The sequence below is a fragment of the Phyllostomus hastatus genome, unplaced genomic scaffold (genome assembly GCF_019186645.2).
Source record: "Phyllostomus hastatus isolate PE091 unplaced genomic scaffold, TTU_PhHast_1.1 phas_scaffold_555, whole genome shotgun sequence".
Lineage (NCBI taxonomy): Eukaryota > Metazoa > Chordata > Mammalia > Chiroptera > Phyllostomidae > Phyllostomus > Phyllostomus hastatus.
Genome location: NW_025334036.1, coordinates 3315215 through 3330917, shown reverse-complemented (window position 1 = coordinate 3330917; position 15703 = coordinate 3315215). Strand labels below are relative to the sequence as shown.

At 66.7% G+C, this 15703-nt stretch overlaps 1 protein-coding gene across 2 annotated transcripts; it reads left to right on the top strand.

The window, feature by feature from the left end:
* On the top strand, positions 1–15223 carry KIF7 (kinesin family member 7). Of its 2 annotated transcripts, none has more exons than XM_045824788.1 (19): positions 1–63; positions 2564–2924; positions 3128–3328; positions 3663–4056; positions 4245–4779; positions 5123–5233; positions 5760–5987; positions 6786–6925; positions 7260–7375; positions 7558–7710; positions 9581–9783; positions 10799–10996; positions 11320–11445; positions 11554–11730; positions 12451–12666; positions 13049–13255; positions 13829–14027; positions 14120–14266; positions 14479–15223. In XM_045824788.1, the coding sequence occupies exons 2-19, from the start codon at positions 2597–2599 to the stop codon at positions 14826–14828; spliced, it is 4029 nt and encodes a 1342-aa protein (XP_045680744.1). In that variant the 5' UTR covers positions 1–63; positions 2564–2596; the 3' UTR covers positions 14829–15223. The 2 variants fall into 2 exon arrangements, with proteins under 2 accessions (XP_045680744.1, XP_045680743.1); XM_045824787.1 differs by having other exon boundaries at positions 10778–10996.
* Positions 15224–15703: the final 480 nt, after the last annotated feature.

Here is a 15703-nt window from a genome sequence, read left to right as displayed (position 1 = left end):
GCATCAGAGCGCGCGGCGCTGGGGCTGGGAGGCTGGCCAGGGGCTGCGCTGACACCCCGGCAAGTAAGTGGGGGCCCCCGGAGACATGGGGGGCGCGCTGTCCCCCTGCGCAGGCCGGCCCCGCGGCTCTGGGAGCCGGCACCCTGGTGGAGCCCATCCTGGCTTACCAGCCTCCTGGGGCCCTTCCCGGGGGTGGGAGGCGGGAGCCCCCTCCCCTAAGTCGGGGGCCCGAGGCCGGCCTGCTGGTCCTGGCCGGGAGGAGAGAGTGCGGGGCTGCCTGCGCTGGTGAGCACTTTTCCGAACTTTCCTTGATCCTCCGACTCGGTGCCCGCACCCCACCGCACCGGCAGACGCCTCCGGGTGCTTTCGGGGCGCAGAGAAGCGGGCCCGCAAGGAGCTAAAAAGTTCAGGGTGACCGGGACAGGCACCCGCGGTGCCCCCAGCGCCGGCCACCCGGCAGGGACGGGATGATTTCGTGAACAAAAAGCCGTTACAGGCGCTGAGAGAAGGCAAATACAGTGCGGACCCAGAGTGTGCGCCTGCACACCTGGGCGGTGCAGCGTGTCCCTGGACCCGGCACGAGCGACTCAAGCAGCGCACAGAACGGTCACACCCAGAGACACGGCGCTGTTTCACAGCGAACTTTGTTTCAGACCTAGGAGCAGTACCCTCTCCACGAAGAAAAGTGTAGCTAGCGAACACACAGACCGTTACGTACAGGCTCGTGTGCTGCGCCTACTCGTTCGGGCCGTGCTTCCGGTGCCCGGCGGCGCGGGAGGCTCGCCGCCAGCGTCGCCATAGACACCCGAGCAGGGCGGGCAAGTAAGCCAGTTGCCATCGTTCTGCTGGTGGAAGGTCTTGCCTTCAGTTTGTTAAAAAGAAAAAGAAAGAAAGAGTGGCAAAGCCTGTGAAGCGCAATAAAGCAAAGCGCAATAACGGAGGTGAACGGGAGGCGATCAAGCGGGGCGGGCGCGCAGTGAGGACTGGCCAGGGAGGATGCAGACGGGCAGGTTCCTTGGATAAGTAATCACTCATCGCTACCCCGCAGCGAGGAAGGGTGGGGTTTGTGCTGGGCAGTGGAGACGCTGCAGGAGGGGGACAGGGCGGTCCCTGCCTCCCAGCTCCCAGCCTGGGGGGGGAGGCCCTCAGGGTGTCTGCTTGGCTCCCTGCAGAAGGTGGGGCCGGCTCAGCTCCCAGGCGCCACCGAGGAGTCTGGTGGGCAGCACTGATCAGGTCCATGTGTGTAGTCCAGGTACGAAGGGCCTGTTCCAGTTTAGCCCCTTTGGAGGAGGGTAAGATGGCGTTGGCGTATTTGCAAGATGCCCGTGGTTGCGCTGGAGAAGCGGCTGGTAAAGGTCACCCCTTTACCAGGACGTCAGTGGCCAGGGCTAGCTGCGGTTTCACTTTCCGCGGTTTCACTTACCACGGCTAACTGGTCTGAAAATATTAAAGGGGGAATTCCAGAAGTCTTGAGTTTTAACTTGCGCGCCATTCCGAGCAGTGTGAGGTGATCTCGCGATATCCCGCTCGCTCCCGCGCTGCCTGGGAATGAGCTTGTGAAAAACGCGGCACCCGCGCAGCTCCAGCGAGCAAACAGCGCCCGCAGGCGGCTGGCGCTGCCGGCCGGCGTCGGCAGCATCTCGGTGCGTGTGTTCCAGCGGCCCGCCCTTGGCTTCCTAGCGGCGATGCTGGAAGTTCAGATGCGCCAGCGAGAAGCAGGAAAGGGGTTCTTTTAAGTGAAAGAGCAAAAAAAAAAGTTGAATGCTTAGATGGGAAGATCTGCCGTAAGAATGAATCTTCTGTGAAATTGTGAAGGAATTTGCTAGTTTTGCTGTTCCGACTTAGCCTGCAGAAGTTACGCCTGCAGCGTGGGAAAGAGCGCTGCTGACGGTGAGAACAGCGGAAAGCGTGCCGGTGGGAGGCGGGAGCGCCCCGCGCCATGGGCGGTGCTGCCTGCTGGCCGGAAAACCGGGAACTTACACAGGGACTTCAGCCGGGGGCCCCCCTGAGACAAGGGGCCGCGTTCACACGCTGTTTATTGCCGTGCATTGTTGTAATTGTTTATTCCCTCGTTAGGTACCCTTGCTAATTTCTTGCTGTGCCTGGTTTATAAGTTAAACTTCGGCACAGGTGCGTGTGTACGTACAGGGGAAACAGCGCGTGGACCGGGTTCGGTACTAGCCGTGGTTTCAGGCGTCCACTGGGGGGCTTGGGATCTGTTGACTTGTTTTGGAGAAGGTGGGGCAGGGGGCTCCAGGCAACAAATGTGGAGGTAAGAAAACTCAGCGGGTGGGGGGGAGGGTGTCTTCTAGGGGTCACAGGGACCCGGTGCATCTGGAACGCAAGCCCTTGGGTGGCGAGAGGAGACATCAGGGCCTTAGTTTGTGACGTGTCACTGATGGGGCTGCACTGTGGCCCCTGCGGCATTCAGGCACCAGGTGGGGGCACGCAGGATGCTCTGGACGTCGGCCGCCCTCCACTGGGCCCCTCCCAGGCCCCCTGCAGGGCGAGCCAGGGCCCTGGCGCACAGGTGCCGATGGTGCGGGCCTCTTCCTCTCCGCAGGGCCTGCAGCAGCGCCCCCCCCTCCTCGCCAACATGGGGCTGGAGGCCCAGAGGCTGCCAGGGGCCGAGGAGGCCCCAGTGAGGGTGGCCCTGCGAGTCCGCCCGCTGCTGCCCAAGGAGCTGCTGCACGGGCACCAGAGCTGCCTGCGGGTGGAGCCGGGGCGCGGCCGGGTCACCCTGGGCCGGGACCGCCACTTCGGCTTCCACGTGGTGCTGGACGAGGACGCCGGGCAGGAGGCTGTGTACCAGGCCTGCGTGCAGCCCCTGCTGGAGGCCTTCTTCGAGGGCTTCAACGCCACGGTCTTCGCCTACGGCCAGACGGGCTCCGGGAAGACGTACACCATGGGGGAGGCCAGTGTGGGTGAGTGGCCCCCCCGAGCCCACACTGAGGGGCTTCGATGGCACCTGCCCTCTTGCTGCTGTTCCCTGGCGAAGGTGGGGTTGCTGGTGGTGTGGGAGGGAGCTGTTTTCCGAACAGACCTGCAGCCCAGGGTGGGACGAGCCACGCCCATGGGCTGCGGGGGGCAAGTGGCCTCCTCAGCCGGCCCCACGGCGTCTCCCCAGCCTCCCTCCACGAGGATGATCAGGGCATCATCCCCCGGGTCATGGCCGAGGCCTTCAAGCTCATCGATGAGAACGACCTGCTGGACTGCCTCGTGCACGTGTCCTACCTGGAGGTGTACAGGGAGGAGTTCCGGGACCTGCTCGAGGTGGGCACGGCCAGCCGCGACATCCAGCTCCGGGAGGACGATCGGGGGAACGTCGGTGAGGAGACCCTGAGGGCCCCCCTGGCTGGGGGAGGGGCGCCTGGCTTGAGGAGGCTTCCCCCGCTGGAGGCTGGCTCACCTGTCCGGGAGGGACACCTGACTGGGAAGTTAGTCTGGAAAGTTTCGCTTTGGTTTCCCGTCTCCACGGACTCTGGTGTATGTGCTCCCGCACCCAGAGGGAGAGGCTTCCCAGTGGGCGGGGGGAACTGGAGCCCCTTCAGTCCCAGCCAGGACGGCCAGGGGACAGGGGCCCCTGAGGCAGGGAGAACTGCAGGCGGCTGGCTCTGCGGGCCCCTACCCAGCCCCGGGCTCACTGCCTCTCGCGCCCGCAGTGCTGTGTGGGGTGAAGGAGGTGGACGTGGAGGGCCTGGACGAGGTGCTGAGCCTCCTGGAGATGGGCAATGCGGCGCGGCACACGGGGGCCACGCACCTCAACCGCCTGTCCAGCCGCTCGCACACGGTCTTCACCGTGACCCTGGAGCAGCGGGGCCGCGCCCCCAGCCGCCTGCCGCGCCCCGCCACGGGCCAGCTGCTGGTCTCCAAGTTCCACTTCGTGGACCTGGCCGGCTCCGAGCGGGTGCTCAAGACGGGGAGCACAGGCGAGCGCCTCAAAGAGAGCATCCAGATCAACAGCAGCCTGCTGGCCCTGGGCAACGTCATCAGTGCCCTGGGCGACCCCCAGCGCCGCGGCAGCCACATCCCCTACCGGGACTCCAAGATCACGCGGTGAGCCCGCAAGAGAAGGGGCCATGAGAGCTCCCAGGTGGCCGCTGGGGGTGGAGCTTGGCAAGGCGGAGGGCATCCGGCTTCTGGGGCACGCAGCCGGGCAGTCAGCCTCAGGCGCGACTGTGGAGTTGTCGGTCCGCGGGCCCTGGCGCACTGGGGCCCCTGACACGCATCCCTGGCGTCCTCAGGATCCTCAAAGACTCGCTGGGCGGAAACGCCAAGACGGTGATGATCGCCTGTGTCAGCCCCTCCTCCTCCGACTTCGATGAGACCCTCAACACCCTCAACTACGCCAGCCGCGCTCAGAACATCTGCAACCGCCCCACGGTCAACTGGCGGCCCGAGGCCGAGCGGGCGCCCGAAGAGGCGGCCGGGGCGCGGGGTCCTCCGCGGCACCGCTCAGAGACGCGCATCATCCACCGCGGCCGGCGCGGCTTGGGCCCCGCCGCCGCCCCCACCGTGGCCGCCGCCCGCCTGGGCGCCGAGTGCGCGCGCTACCGGGCCCGCACTGACGCCGCCTACAGCCTCCTGCGTGAGCTGCAGGCCGAGCCCGGGCTACCCGGCGCCACCGCGCGGAAGGTGCGCGACTGGCTGTGCGAGGTCGAGGGCGAGCGCAGCGCCCTGAGCTCCGCCTCGGGGCCGGACAGCGGCATCGAGAGCGCCTCCGCCGCGGACGAGCAGGCCACGCAGGCGCCCGGCGGCAGAAAGGTGGCCAAGGACCAGGTGTGGTTCTGGGCAGGGGAAGGAGAGGGTTTCAGACATCCAGCCATTAGCGCAGACTCTTGGGGATTCAAAGCTGGTGACTGTGGTCACTCTCCATAACGTCCTCCCGCCTCAGGCTCGCTCTGTACAGCAGGGCTGACCTTGACCTTTACCTCCTGGGGGCAATGCAAAGGCTGATGCTATAACACCGGCTCAGCATCCGGTGAGGGCTCAGTACCTTGTTCACAGAGGTGGCCCATGTGGCTTGCGGAGGGGACCGCAGGCAGGGCAGAGGGAGGGCTGGGGCGCCCCAGGGACTTGTCCTGCTCGCTCCTGCCCTGACGCCTGTCTCCCTGCCCCCTAGGGAGGCGAGGGGGCGCTGCTGGCCCTGCAGAGCCAGGTGGCCCGGCTGGAGGAGGAGAACCGAGACTTCCTGGCCGCCCTGGAGGACGCCATGGAGCAGTACAAGCTGCAGGTGGGGGCGCCACTTCCACGGAGGCGAGGGCCGGGGAGCGAGTTTGCCAGACGGAAGGAAAGCAGCTGGAGAAGGTTCCAGCAGGGCAGGAGACATGGGGGTGTGCACACACGAGCAGAAGCGTGGAGGTCGGAACAGAACGGTGTGGGTGGGTGTGCAGGACGGTCCTGAGTGTGGGTGGCAGGTGGGCCTGGAGGGCGGCAGGGTGGGGCACTGCAGGTGGACCCTTCCTTCGTCAGTCCCAAGGTAATGGGGTCAGCGTTGCTCCTGGCGCCCTCTGGTGGCAGTGATTGGCAGGGGCGTGGAGGACTGGCAGGGTGGGATGAGAGCTGGAACCTGAGCCAAAGTGCTGTGTGTGTGTGTGTGTGTGTGAGTGAGAGAGAGAACAAGAGGTGGCCAGAGTGTGTGGCCCTCCTCAGGGAGCGGGGGGCCTCACACCTGTCCCCCAGTCTCCTGCACTTCGTCCCGGTTGCCCCCCCTCCGCAGTCCGTGTCTCCCCCCTCAGAGCCTGGACCATGCCTTGCAGAGCGACCGTCTGCGTGAGCAGCAGGAGGAGATGGCGGAGCTGCGGCTGCGGCTGGAGCTGGTGCGGCCAGGCTGGGGTGCCCCGGGGCTCCTGCGGGGCCTGCCTCCTGGGGCCTTTGGGCCCCGGCCTCACACGGCACCCCTGGCGGGTGCCCACAGCCACGTGCTGGGCATGGTGCCCCCTGCGTGCCTTCCTGGAGACGAAGTCGGCCCTGAGACCTGGGGAGAGGTGAGGAGGTGGCCAGGCTGGGCACTGCTGGGCTTGTGGGACTGGGCAGGGGAAGGGCGAGGCCGGGGAATGTCCCCCACCCCAGGCTTTCGTGGGACCAGCTGTGAGATGCCTCTTCCTGTGCCCCTAGAGGAAGGGCCAGGATTTGGGTGACTGAGGGGCCTCTCAGAAGGACGGTGCTATTGGGGATCTCTGCAACTGGAGATTGCTTGGGTGTTAGAGAGAGGCTTCCAGCACTGGACGGGAAGCTTGCATGCCTCCAGAGACGGGGAGCTCATCACTCTGAGGCCACGCGCTCTGTCTTTGGATGCCTCTCTTTGCCAGTTTACTTTTCCACGAGCCCTGCTCTCCCAGAGCCCAGTGTCCTGCTTCTAGTCTGTCACGTGGGGCCTTGGGGACAAAGGCTGTGCCCGCACCTGCCTGAACACTCTGGGCCGCCCCAGCTCTCAATCCTGAGGGATAAGCCGGGGGAGGCCGTGGGTTTGGCAGAAGTCCGCTGCAGCTGCCAGTCTGGCCGGGCACTGTTAGCAGGATAAGACTCGGGTGCAGGTGACCTGTGTACAAGGTGGAAGTGGCGGGTGGTCACCTGAGAGAGAGTATCGGGTGCTACGGGAGCCGGGGCGGGGGAGCGTGGGGGAGGCAGCTCCTGCTTTGACTTGGCGTCATCGGGCCAGACCGTGCAGGTGGGGCAGGGCGTGGGGTAGAGGTGCAGGTGGCAGCATGGCCCTGGCGCCGGGACGGCCCGCAGAGGATGCCCTGCAGGCCTCCTGTCCTGAAACCCTGGCTCTCCCCTCACAGGAGACAAATGGCACAGAGATGGGAGCCCAGCTGCTGGCGGAGGTCGACAGGCTGGGAGGTGGCTCCTCGGCTTCATCGGAGGAGGGGGAGGGGGAGGGGGCTGAGCAGCCGCCGCCCCGGCAGACCCTGCACCTGCGCAGGTGTGTGGGGACCACGGGGGACCTGGCAGGGACCCACCTGGCGGGACCCTGTGATCTCACCCCCACCGCCCCTGTGTGCCCTCACCCCCATCGCCCCTGCCGGCCCTGGGGAGAACAGACAGGGGTGGGCCCGCCTCCCAGGTGGTCCTTGGTGCCCCCAGCTCCCCCGCCCCCCCTCTGCTTGGCTCCTGGCCCCGGGGTTCTGCTGGGCTGACCGGTTCTGTCGATGGTGGGACGGAAGGCCAGGGACCCACCTTCTTCCCCCTGGCCTGGGGGGTGGCTGTGCTGGGGCGGGGGCTGGGGAGGGGTGCAGACGCCTGCCTCTGCCCCCCAGAAATGGGATCGGCAAGTGGAACCAGAGGGCGGACGCAGGCCCTGGGAGTCCGCCGAGCAGGAAGGGCCCGGAGCTGCGCCTTGAGGAGCCGGGTGCAGCCACCCTGGAGCCCAGAGGTGGGGCTACTGGGGCGCAGAGAGGGCATGACGCCTTCTCCCTCCGTGGTCCCGACGGGCCCCTCTGGGCAGTCCACCCGTCCCCCCTGGCCGCCCTGACCACCCTGCCCGGCCTCTGCCATGCACTCGCCGCCTCCCTGCTGTCAGGCAGCACGGCAGCCTTGACCGCTGGCCTCTTACAGTGGCTCCTGGGAGCAAGGCCCGGGCCCGGCCCCGCCAGGATCCCGCAGCCACGGCCTCCGAGTGGCGGCTCGCCCAAGCCCAGCAGAAGATCCGGGAACTGGCCATCAACATCCGCATGAAGGAGGAGCTCATCGGCGAGCTGGTGCGCACAGGTGAGCCGGGGTTCCGGCCATCCCCACCCAAGGGTGCCCCAGGCAGGGGCCAGACGGCCGGGTCTGAGGCCCAGCTCAGCCTCTTGCCGCTGTGTGACCTGGGGCAGGTCGGATAACCCCTCTGTGCCTCAGTGTTCTCGCTCCTGAGGCGGGGACAGCAATCGTACCCGCCCACAGGGTGGCTCAGAGGACACATTGCGTGAGGTCAGGGGCGGCATCCAGACTGGCTCGTGGGAGGCACTGCCGGTCATCGCTGTCCGTCGGGTGGCTGCTGGGTGGGTCCCCAAATGGTGCCCCGCCTACTGGTGATCCGTGGGACGGGGGAGGGGACGATTTCAGCTGGTGACCGGCCGACCTTTCTAATAGCGATGAGCTCACTGTAAAATGCATCCTGAAATATTTCACGTACAGGAGAAGAGAGACCAGGACTGGGGGTCCCCGTGTACCCACCACTGAGGCTCAGTTGTCGAATTTTTCCCGCCCTTGTTTATTGCTAGAACACATGTTCCGTGAAACTTACGGAGTGACGTTGGGTAACAACTTGTATAAGTTTCCGGTGCCTTTCTCGTCTCATGGCGCACAGCTAACCCCTAAAATTCTGCGGCCCACCAGAAAGTTCTCTTTTGCCAGTCTGACAAAAAAAAAGGGGTCTAATTTGGATTTGTTCACATGGGAGGGATACTGTCATGGGAGGTGCTGTCATTTTTCTCCCTGACAGTCCCAGGGAAAGGAGGTCAGGGCCCCCGACGAGACGAGACAGTCAGGTTTGGCGTAAATCCCCGCGGCGTGCCCGGTGAAAATCACTCTGTGACGCGTCCCTGAACGTCGCACCGTGTGCTCGGCACCCGGCGTCGAGTTTCCCTCCGTCACCGCCGTGTGTTGTCCGCCCCGCCCCCGCCCCCGCCCCGCCGGGGGCTCCCCGCGGTCTCACTCGCCACGTGGGAGCCAGAGCCTGCGGTGCCTGTCCTTTTCTGCTGTGACAGACGGCGGTGTGTGTGCTCTCCTGTCACGGCGGGGAGGCGTCGTGCTGCACGTACGTCCTGTCATTCCGTCATATGTGTGTGTGTGCGTGTGTGTGTGCGTGTGCTCTTCCTCTACTAACTGTCCACGGGAGGGCACGGCGGTTGTCTCCACGTCTGGGCCGCCGTGGGTGACGCCGCGGTGAGCCGAGCGCTGCGCTGCGTGCGTCTGTCTGAAGAAATGTCGTCGCGTTTTGCAAGTAGACACCCAGAGGAGGGGTTGCCGGGCCACGCGGTAGCTCTGTTCTTTTGGTTGTAATTGCAAAACTGTTGTTTTGTTTTGTTTTGTTTTGTTCCACATTTTCCCCCGCAGTCTCCTTGTGAGCGCACCGGAAAGCGGTGGGTCTCCGTGCGTCGACTTCTGCGTCCTGCAGCTTCGCCGTGATTGCGTTTGTGTTTGTGTGTGCGGGGTTGTCGGTGGCGTCTCCAGGGTTTCCTCTGAGCAGAATCATGTCGTCTGCTGAAAGCGACCCCTTCATTTCCCCCCTCCCAGTTTGGGTGCCTTTCATTTCTTTCTCTTGCCCCAGTGCTCTGGCCGGGACTCCCAGCACCGGGTTGCATAAGGTGGCCAGAGTGGGCGTCCCTGACTCATGACCTGTGCTCTGTCCTCCACTCTCCCAAGCGGGAGTTGGTTCTGGAAGCTTCCTTGCGTGCAGGCTTCAGCTCTGTACGTACTTTAGCTCGTGTTTGTGTTCGGTGGGACTGCTGGTCCACCCACTGCGTCCCCTGGCCACTGCTGCGGACGAGGCTGGTCGACGAAGTAGCCGGCGTCCAGGGAAACCCTGGGGGAGCCGAGGCGCTGGTGGAACAGGGGCTGGGAGGCCCCGTGCTGACGCGGCCCCCTCCCCCAGGGAAGGCGGCCCAGGCCCTGAACCGCCAGCACAGCCAGCGCATCCGGGAGCTGGAACAGGAGGCGGAGCGCGTGCGGGCGGAGCTGAGCGAAGGCCAGCGGCAGCTGCGGGAGCTGGAGGGCAGGGAGCCGCAGGACCCAGGCGAGCGGTCCCGGCTCCAGGAGTTCCGCAGGAGGGTCGCTGCCGCCCAGAGCCAGGTGCAGGTCAGCGTGGGCCCCCCCCCGGGTGGGGGGGTGGCAGGTGTGGCCGCCCAGGCTGGGGCGCCGGGGCCCACGCTCACTGTGGAACCTGTGAGGTTCCTCAGCCCCGAGGGTGCTCAGGCCCTCGTGCTGGCCCCCCGGTGGCTGGCCCTGCCGGCCTCCCAGGCCGAGGCCGGTGCTGTAGCAGCCCCGCCAGGGGTCAGCTCACTGAAGGCAGCTGAGGCAGGGAGGCCACGGAGGGGGCAAGCAGGGGGCCTTATTGAAAGGCAGTCCCCCTTCCTCAGGCAGCCTCCCCGCCCCCGTCCACCCATCTGTTCTTCCAGCTCCCCGTGCACACACACGGCTGCACCCCGCCTTCCTGTCTCCCCATCAGCCTGTGCCCCTCTAGTCCACCTGTCTGTCCGTCAGTCCGACCAACTGTCCGTGTATCCCTCCATCCTTCCGTCCTTCTGTTCCCTGTCATCGATCGTGCGCTGTCTGTGCATCTTTAACGACCCACCTTCCTGTCCATCTTCCTGTCCACCCTCCCTCCTGTCCGTCCATCCATCTTTGCAGCTGCCACCCACCATTTTCCTCCTCCTTTGCTCGGGCCAGGCGACCAGGACACAGCACAGCAGGGTGGTCGAGGGCACGGGCCCCGGGACCAGGCGGTCAGGGTTTGAATCCCAGCTCTGCCGTTTCCCAGCTGTGTGTCCTCGGTTGAGTTTCCTAGCCTCTCTGTGCCTCAGTTCCCTACTCTGTTAACTGGGGCCGATCATCATCATACTCGTCGGCAGGATCGTTCAGGGTCGGTTAACAGACACAGAGTGCTCAGTGCGGTGCCTGGTACATGGTGACCGTCTGTGTACCTCCCTCTAGCCGTGTGCTGGAGTTTTTATTGTCCGTTGTCCGTCCGCCTGCTTTCCCTTCTGTCTGCCGCTCCATCCAGCCGTCGGCCTTCGGGCCAGCGCGCCCTTGTTGAGAGCCGGGCTCACGGTGTCCCCTGCCCGTGGCCCAGCGGGGGTTGTGCCGGTCGCAGGTGCTGAAGGAGAAGAAGCAGGTGACGGAGCGGCTGGCGTCGCTGTCGGCCCAGAGCGAGAAGCGGCTGCAGGAGCTGGAGAGGCACGTGCGGCTCATGCGGCAGCAGCAGGCGCAGCTGCAGAGGCGGCTTCGCGAGGAGACGGAGCAGAAGCGGCGCCTGGAGACCGAGATGAGCAAGCGGCAGCACCGGGTCAAGGTCGGGCTCTCGGCTGGGTGCACGCCCCGGGTCCCGGCCGCCCACAGCCACGAGCCCCCCCCCGGCCGGTCACTCAGCCTCCCTGAGTCTGTCTCTCCTGCACGTGTGTGGAGGGGCATTCCAGGAAAGTCAAGGCCAGGGTGAGGAGCCAGGGAATTCAGCGTGACGAGCCCTCTAAGGCCGTCGGCACCTGCTGTCGTAGGAGCAGATCTGTGTTAGCTGCTCCCCGGCCAGACACCGTGCAGGGCCACGTCGGGAGAGGCCGGCGAGAGGCTGGCACGCAGGGTCCCGCCCCTGAGCCTCTCTCTCCCCTGCGCCCCCAGGAGCTGGAGCTGAAGCACGAGCAGCAGCAGAAGATCCTGCGGATCAAGACGGAGGAGATCGCGGCGTTCCAGAGGAAGCGGCGCAGCGGCAGCAGCGGCTCCGTGGTCAGCCTGGAGCAGCAGCAGGTGGGCACGCCGGCGGCTCCCAGAACCTGACGGGGGGAGGGGGGCTGCCCTGCCCGCAGCGGGCATGAGCGCTGAGCGCCCGCCCTTGCCTCCCCCACGTCCCCTCAGAAGATCGAGGAGCAGAAGAAGTGGCTGGACCAGGAGATGGAGAAGGTCCTGCAGCAGCGGCGGGCGCTGGAGGAGCTGGGCGAGGAGCTCCGCAAGCGGGAGGCCATCCTGGCCAAGAAGGAGGCGCTGGTGCAGGAGAAGACGGGGCTGGAGAGCAAGCGCCTGCGCTCCAGCCAGGTGAGCGCCCCCCCCCGCGAGGCCCCGGGCGGGGGGTGGGGGGCTCTGCCCTGCAGGGTCAGGCGAGTGGTGGACCCTCTCCAGGTGCCTTTGCACAGTCTGCTTCCCCTCATCCACCCCGGCTCTGGGGCGGCGCGGGCAGCGAGAGGAGGGTGGTGGGTGACCCGGGGACAGAGCCTTCAGTGGCGCTGAGGCAGAAGGAGCCCCACCTGGCCCCCCAGGGCTGCGTCGCTCCCTCGTGAGTAGGACGCTCTGAGCCATCGTCGTGTGGCTGAGGATTTGAGGGGGCACGTCAGACACATGGCCCAGGGCTGACCCAGCGGTGGGTGCTCGGGCGGCACTCGGAAGCGCAGGAGGGTCTGGGTGCTGCCGGATGCTCCGAAAGTCCCTTGGCCGTGAGAGCCTTGACCTCCTCCACCTTCAGGCTCCCGGAAAGGTCTCCAGGGCTTGGCCACTAACTTCCCATAATTCCCATCACAAACTCAAGTCACCTCGGTGACAGGCTGCCACCACACACTGCCCAGCCTTGGCCCACGTTGCCCGCTTCTCGTCAGGGGTACCTTGTCCTCTGCGTGTCTGCACCCTCCTCCTGGATGGTCTCTGCGGCCCCCGGGGCCAGGTGTCTGAGGGGCTGAGTGGCCTCCGTCGCATCCTACGGGTGGTCTGTCACGGAGGGGGCGGGCCTGCTCCCCACCCCACTCATGCCCGGCGCCGCCCCAGGCCCTGACCGAGGACATCGTGCGCGTGTCCAGCCGGCTGGAGCACCTGGAGAGGGAGCTGTCCGAGAAGAGCGGGCAGCTGCGGCAGGGCAGCGCCCAGAGCCAGCAGCAGATCCGCGGGGAGATCGACGCCCTGCGCCAGGAGAAGGACTCGCTGCTGAAGCAGCGCCTGGAGATCGACGGCAAGCTGAGGCAGGGCAGCCTGCTGTCGCCCGAGGTACGCCGCGCCGGGCAGCCCCCAGAGGTGGGAGCGTGTGCGGACCGGCGCCTGCTCGTCTGGGGCACAAGGGCCGGCAGCTGCCCTGCCTGTTCCCCTCCTGGAGTCCAGACCCCGAGTCCTGCACTGCAGTGACGGCCGACCCAACATCTCAGCCTCCCTGTGGGAGAGAGTGTCACAGCCACGTCCAAGTGCCCTCCCCAGCAGTCCTGCCAGGCCTCCCCTCCCCTTCCATGGCGGGGGGTGGGGGGTGGGGGGGTGTCTGAGCTCCCCGGGTGCAGATCCCTCCCTGCACCACCCTGGGGTCAGGCTCTGACAGCTCCGGGCAAGGGGGCACTTTGAGGGTCCAATGTGGCTGCATACCCACACCCCGCCCCCGCAGGAGGAGCGGACGCTGTTCCAGCTGGACGAGGCCATCGAGGCCTTGGACGCCGCCATCGAGTACAAGAACGAGGCCATCACGTGCCGCCAGCGGGTGCTGCGGGCCTCAGCCTCCCTGCTGTCCCAGTGCGAGATGGACCTCATGGCCAAGCTCAGCTACCTCTCGTCCTCCGAGACCAGGGCCCTCCTCTGCAAGTACTTTGACAAGGTGGGTCGCCCCCGCCAGCCCTGCCCCCTCCTCCCGGGAATGCCGATCAGAGTGTAGCTCCTTCAGGGCGGCCTTTGTCCCCATCATGGGCTCTCAAGAGGGATGCGTTTGCTGGCCCAGGGGACATGTCACCCTGTCTGGAGCTGCTTCTGGTCGTCACGACAGTAGGGGTGGAGGCCGGGGGATGCGACTCAACCCCCTACAACACACAGGATGGGCGGGTCCCCGGCCATCCAGCCTGAGCTGCCAGCAGTGCAGAGGCTGAGAAACCCTGGCCTCCGTGAAACACACAGCTTGAGGCTCTGCCTGGAAGCATCTTCCTGTGCGACTGGGAAGGAGTCTGAGGCAGGGATGGCAGAGAACACCCATCTTGAGAGCTAACTCTTGTCACTTGTAATGTGCTGCCTGGGACACTGTTGAGAGGCGTCTGGGGGCCAGATCTGGGCTCAGAGGAGACCCCGTGACTCCTCAGTGACGCCTAGCATGGGGCGGTGCTGGCCGGGCTGTCCTGGGGCGAGGGCTCCCGGACGGAGGGCATGGGCGCTGCGTCTGAGCCGGCCGGCCTCGGCGCAGGTGGTGACGCTGCGGGAGGAGCAGCACCAGCAGCAGGTGGCCTTCTCGGAGCTGGAGATGCAGCTGGAGGAGCAGCAGAGGCTGGTGTACTGGCTGGAGGCAGCCCTGGAGCGGCAGCGCCTGGAGATGGACCGCCAGCTGACCCAGCAGCAGAAGGAACACGAGCGGAGCCTGCAGCTGCTCCTGCAGCAGAGCCGAGGTGAGGCCCGCTCGCGGCAGCTCACGCACAGCCCCGCCTCCGCTGCGCCCTGGCCACACCCCCGCCACCCCTCCCCTTGCCTGTCCCCATAGACCACCTTGGCGAAGGGCTAGCAGACAGCAGGAGGCAGTATGAGGCCAGGATCCAGGCTCTGGAGAGGGAGCTGGGCCGCCACATGTGGATGAACCAGGAACTGAAGCAGAAGCTGAGCGGCGCGGGCGCGGCGGGACCGAGCAGGGGTGAGCCTCACTGCCCGCGGCCGGACGCGCTGCCCTCCCTCGCAGAGGTCAGCTGTCACACCTTGGTTTGGGGAGGTCAGAAACCCCTCCGTCCGCAGCTCTTCCGGGGTCCTTTCCCACGTTGCTTGTTGTGCTGGGCGCGGGACGCCAGCACTGAGGCCGTGCGCTGCCGCCTCCCCTCCTGAGCAGGGTGTTGCTGTCCTCCGTGACAGGTGGGGAGAAGAGGCCCCCGTGCCCTGGACAGGAGGATGACCTGCGCGCAGCACCAGAGCCGCTTGGGCAGCCGCCCTCTGCGGAGGGCGCCCCCCGTGCCCGGGAGGAGGCGCGGGACCTGGTCCACGCCCCGCTCCCACTGACGTGGAAGCGCTCCAGCCTGGGTGGCGAGGAGCAGGGCTCCCCGGAGGAGCCGCGGCAGCGGGAGGCCGCGGAGCCCCTTGTCGGGCAGGCGCTGCCTGTGGGGGTGGGGGGCCTGCCCTGGCAGGCGGGGCCCTTGGCCAGACCCCGGCGGGAGCTGCGCAGGGCCAGCCCGGGGATGATCGACGTCAGGAGGAGCCCCCTGTAGGTCTGGGGCAGAGCCGGCCTCGGACAGGGGTCCGAGCCCGCCGAAAGGTACGGTGCTGCCTGCGTCTGCCAAGGAGTCCTCGCCTCGCTCTAGATCAGAGTCAGCCCAGACGAACTGGGCTCAGTTACTGTGACTCTTTGTAAAAGCGGCTCCCTACCGCCCCCTTCCGGCGAGCTGCGGCACGACGGCCGGGCGGCCGCCTTCGGCTCGGACCGGTTCGAGCAGGACACGTGCGGTCTGCGGGCCGTGCCGCTGGCTCTGCGGTGCAGCGGGGCGGTCCCGGAGCGGCCTGGGGTGTAAGCGGGCGCAGTGTGCGGGGTTGGGAAGCAGCAGGCGTTTGGAGTTGTGCGCAGCCGTTTTGTAATAAATGAGAACAGCCTCTGGAGACACCGGTGTTCACTGAGTCTGACCGACAGCAGCAAGAAGCGGCTGGGGAGCACGGCCGGCCTGGAAGTCACTCCGAGACCGGGGTGGGGGGGGGGGAGGCAGCTGCCGGCCGGGCCTGCACCGGGACTCCACGGCGGGCCGGCCCACCCCCACTCGGCGAGTCCCCCGCAGACGGCGGGGACTGGCTCTCGGGGCACCGAGCTGGGCCACGGCCACAGCGAACCTCGGGCGGGGCGGTGTACGGCGACGCGCCGGGAGCTGAGTAGCCAGAGGTGCCTTTATTGTTCCGGGGAGTGCGAGCCATTTACCCTGCCGCCCGCCTCTGTCCCAGGGTCCCAGCCTCGCGGCGGCTTCACAAGGGGCCCGGTTCACCAAAGAGGAAGCGTTGTCCTGACCTGCCACGGTCACGGTCGGCGGGGGCGGGGGTGGGGGCTGGAATGGGACCCTGGTCTTGCAGGGCCGCGCCTGGCTCCAGGCTGCCCCTGAGG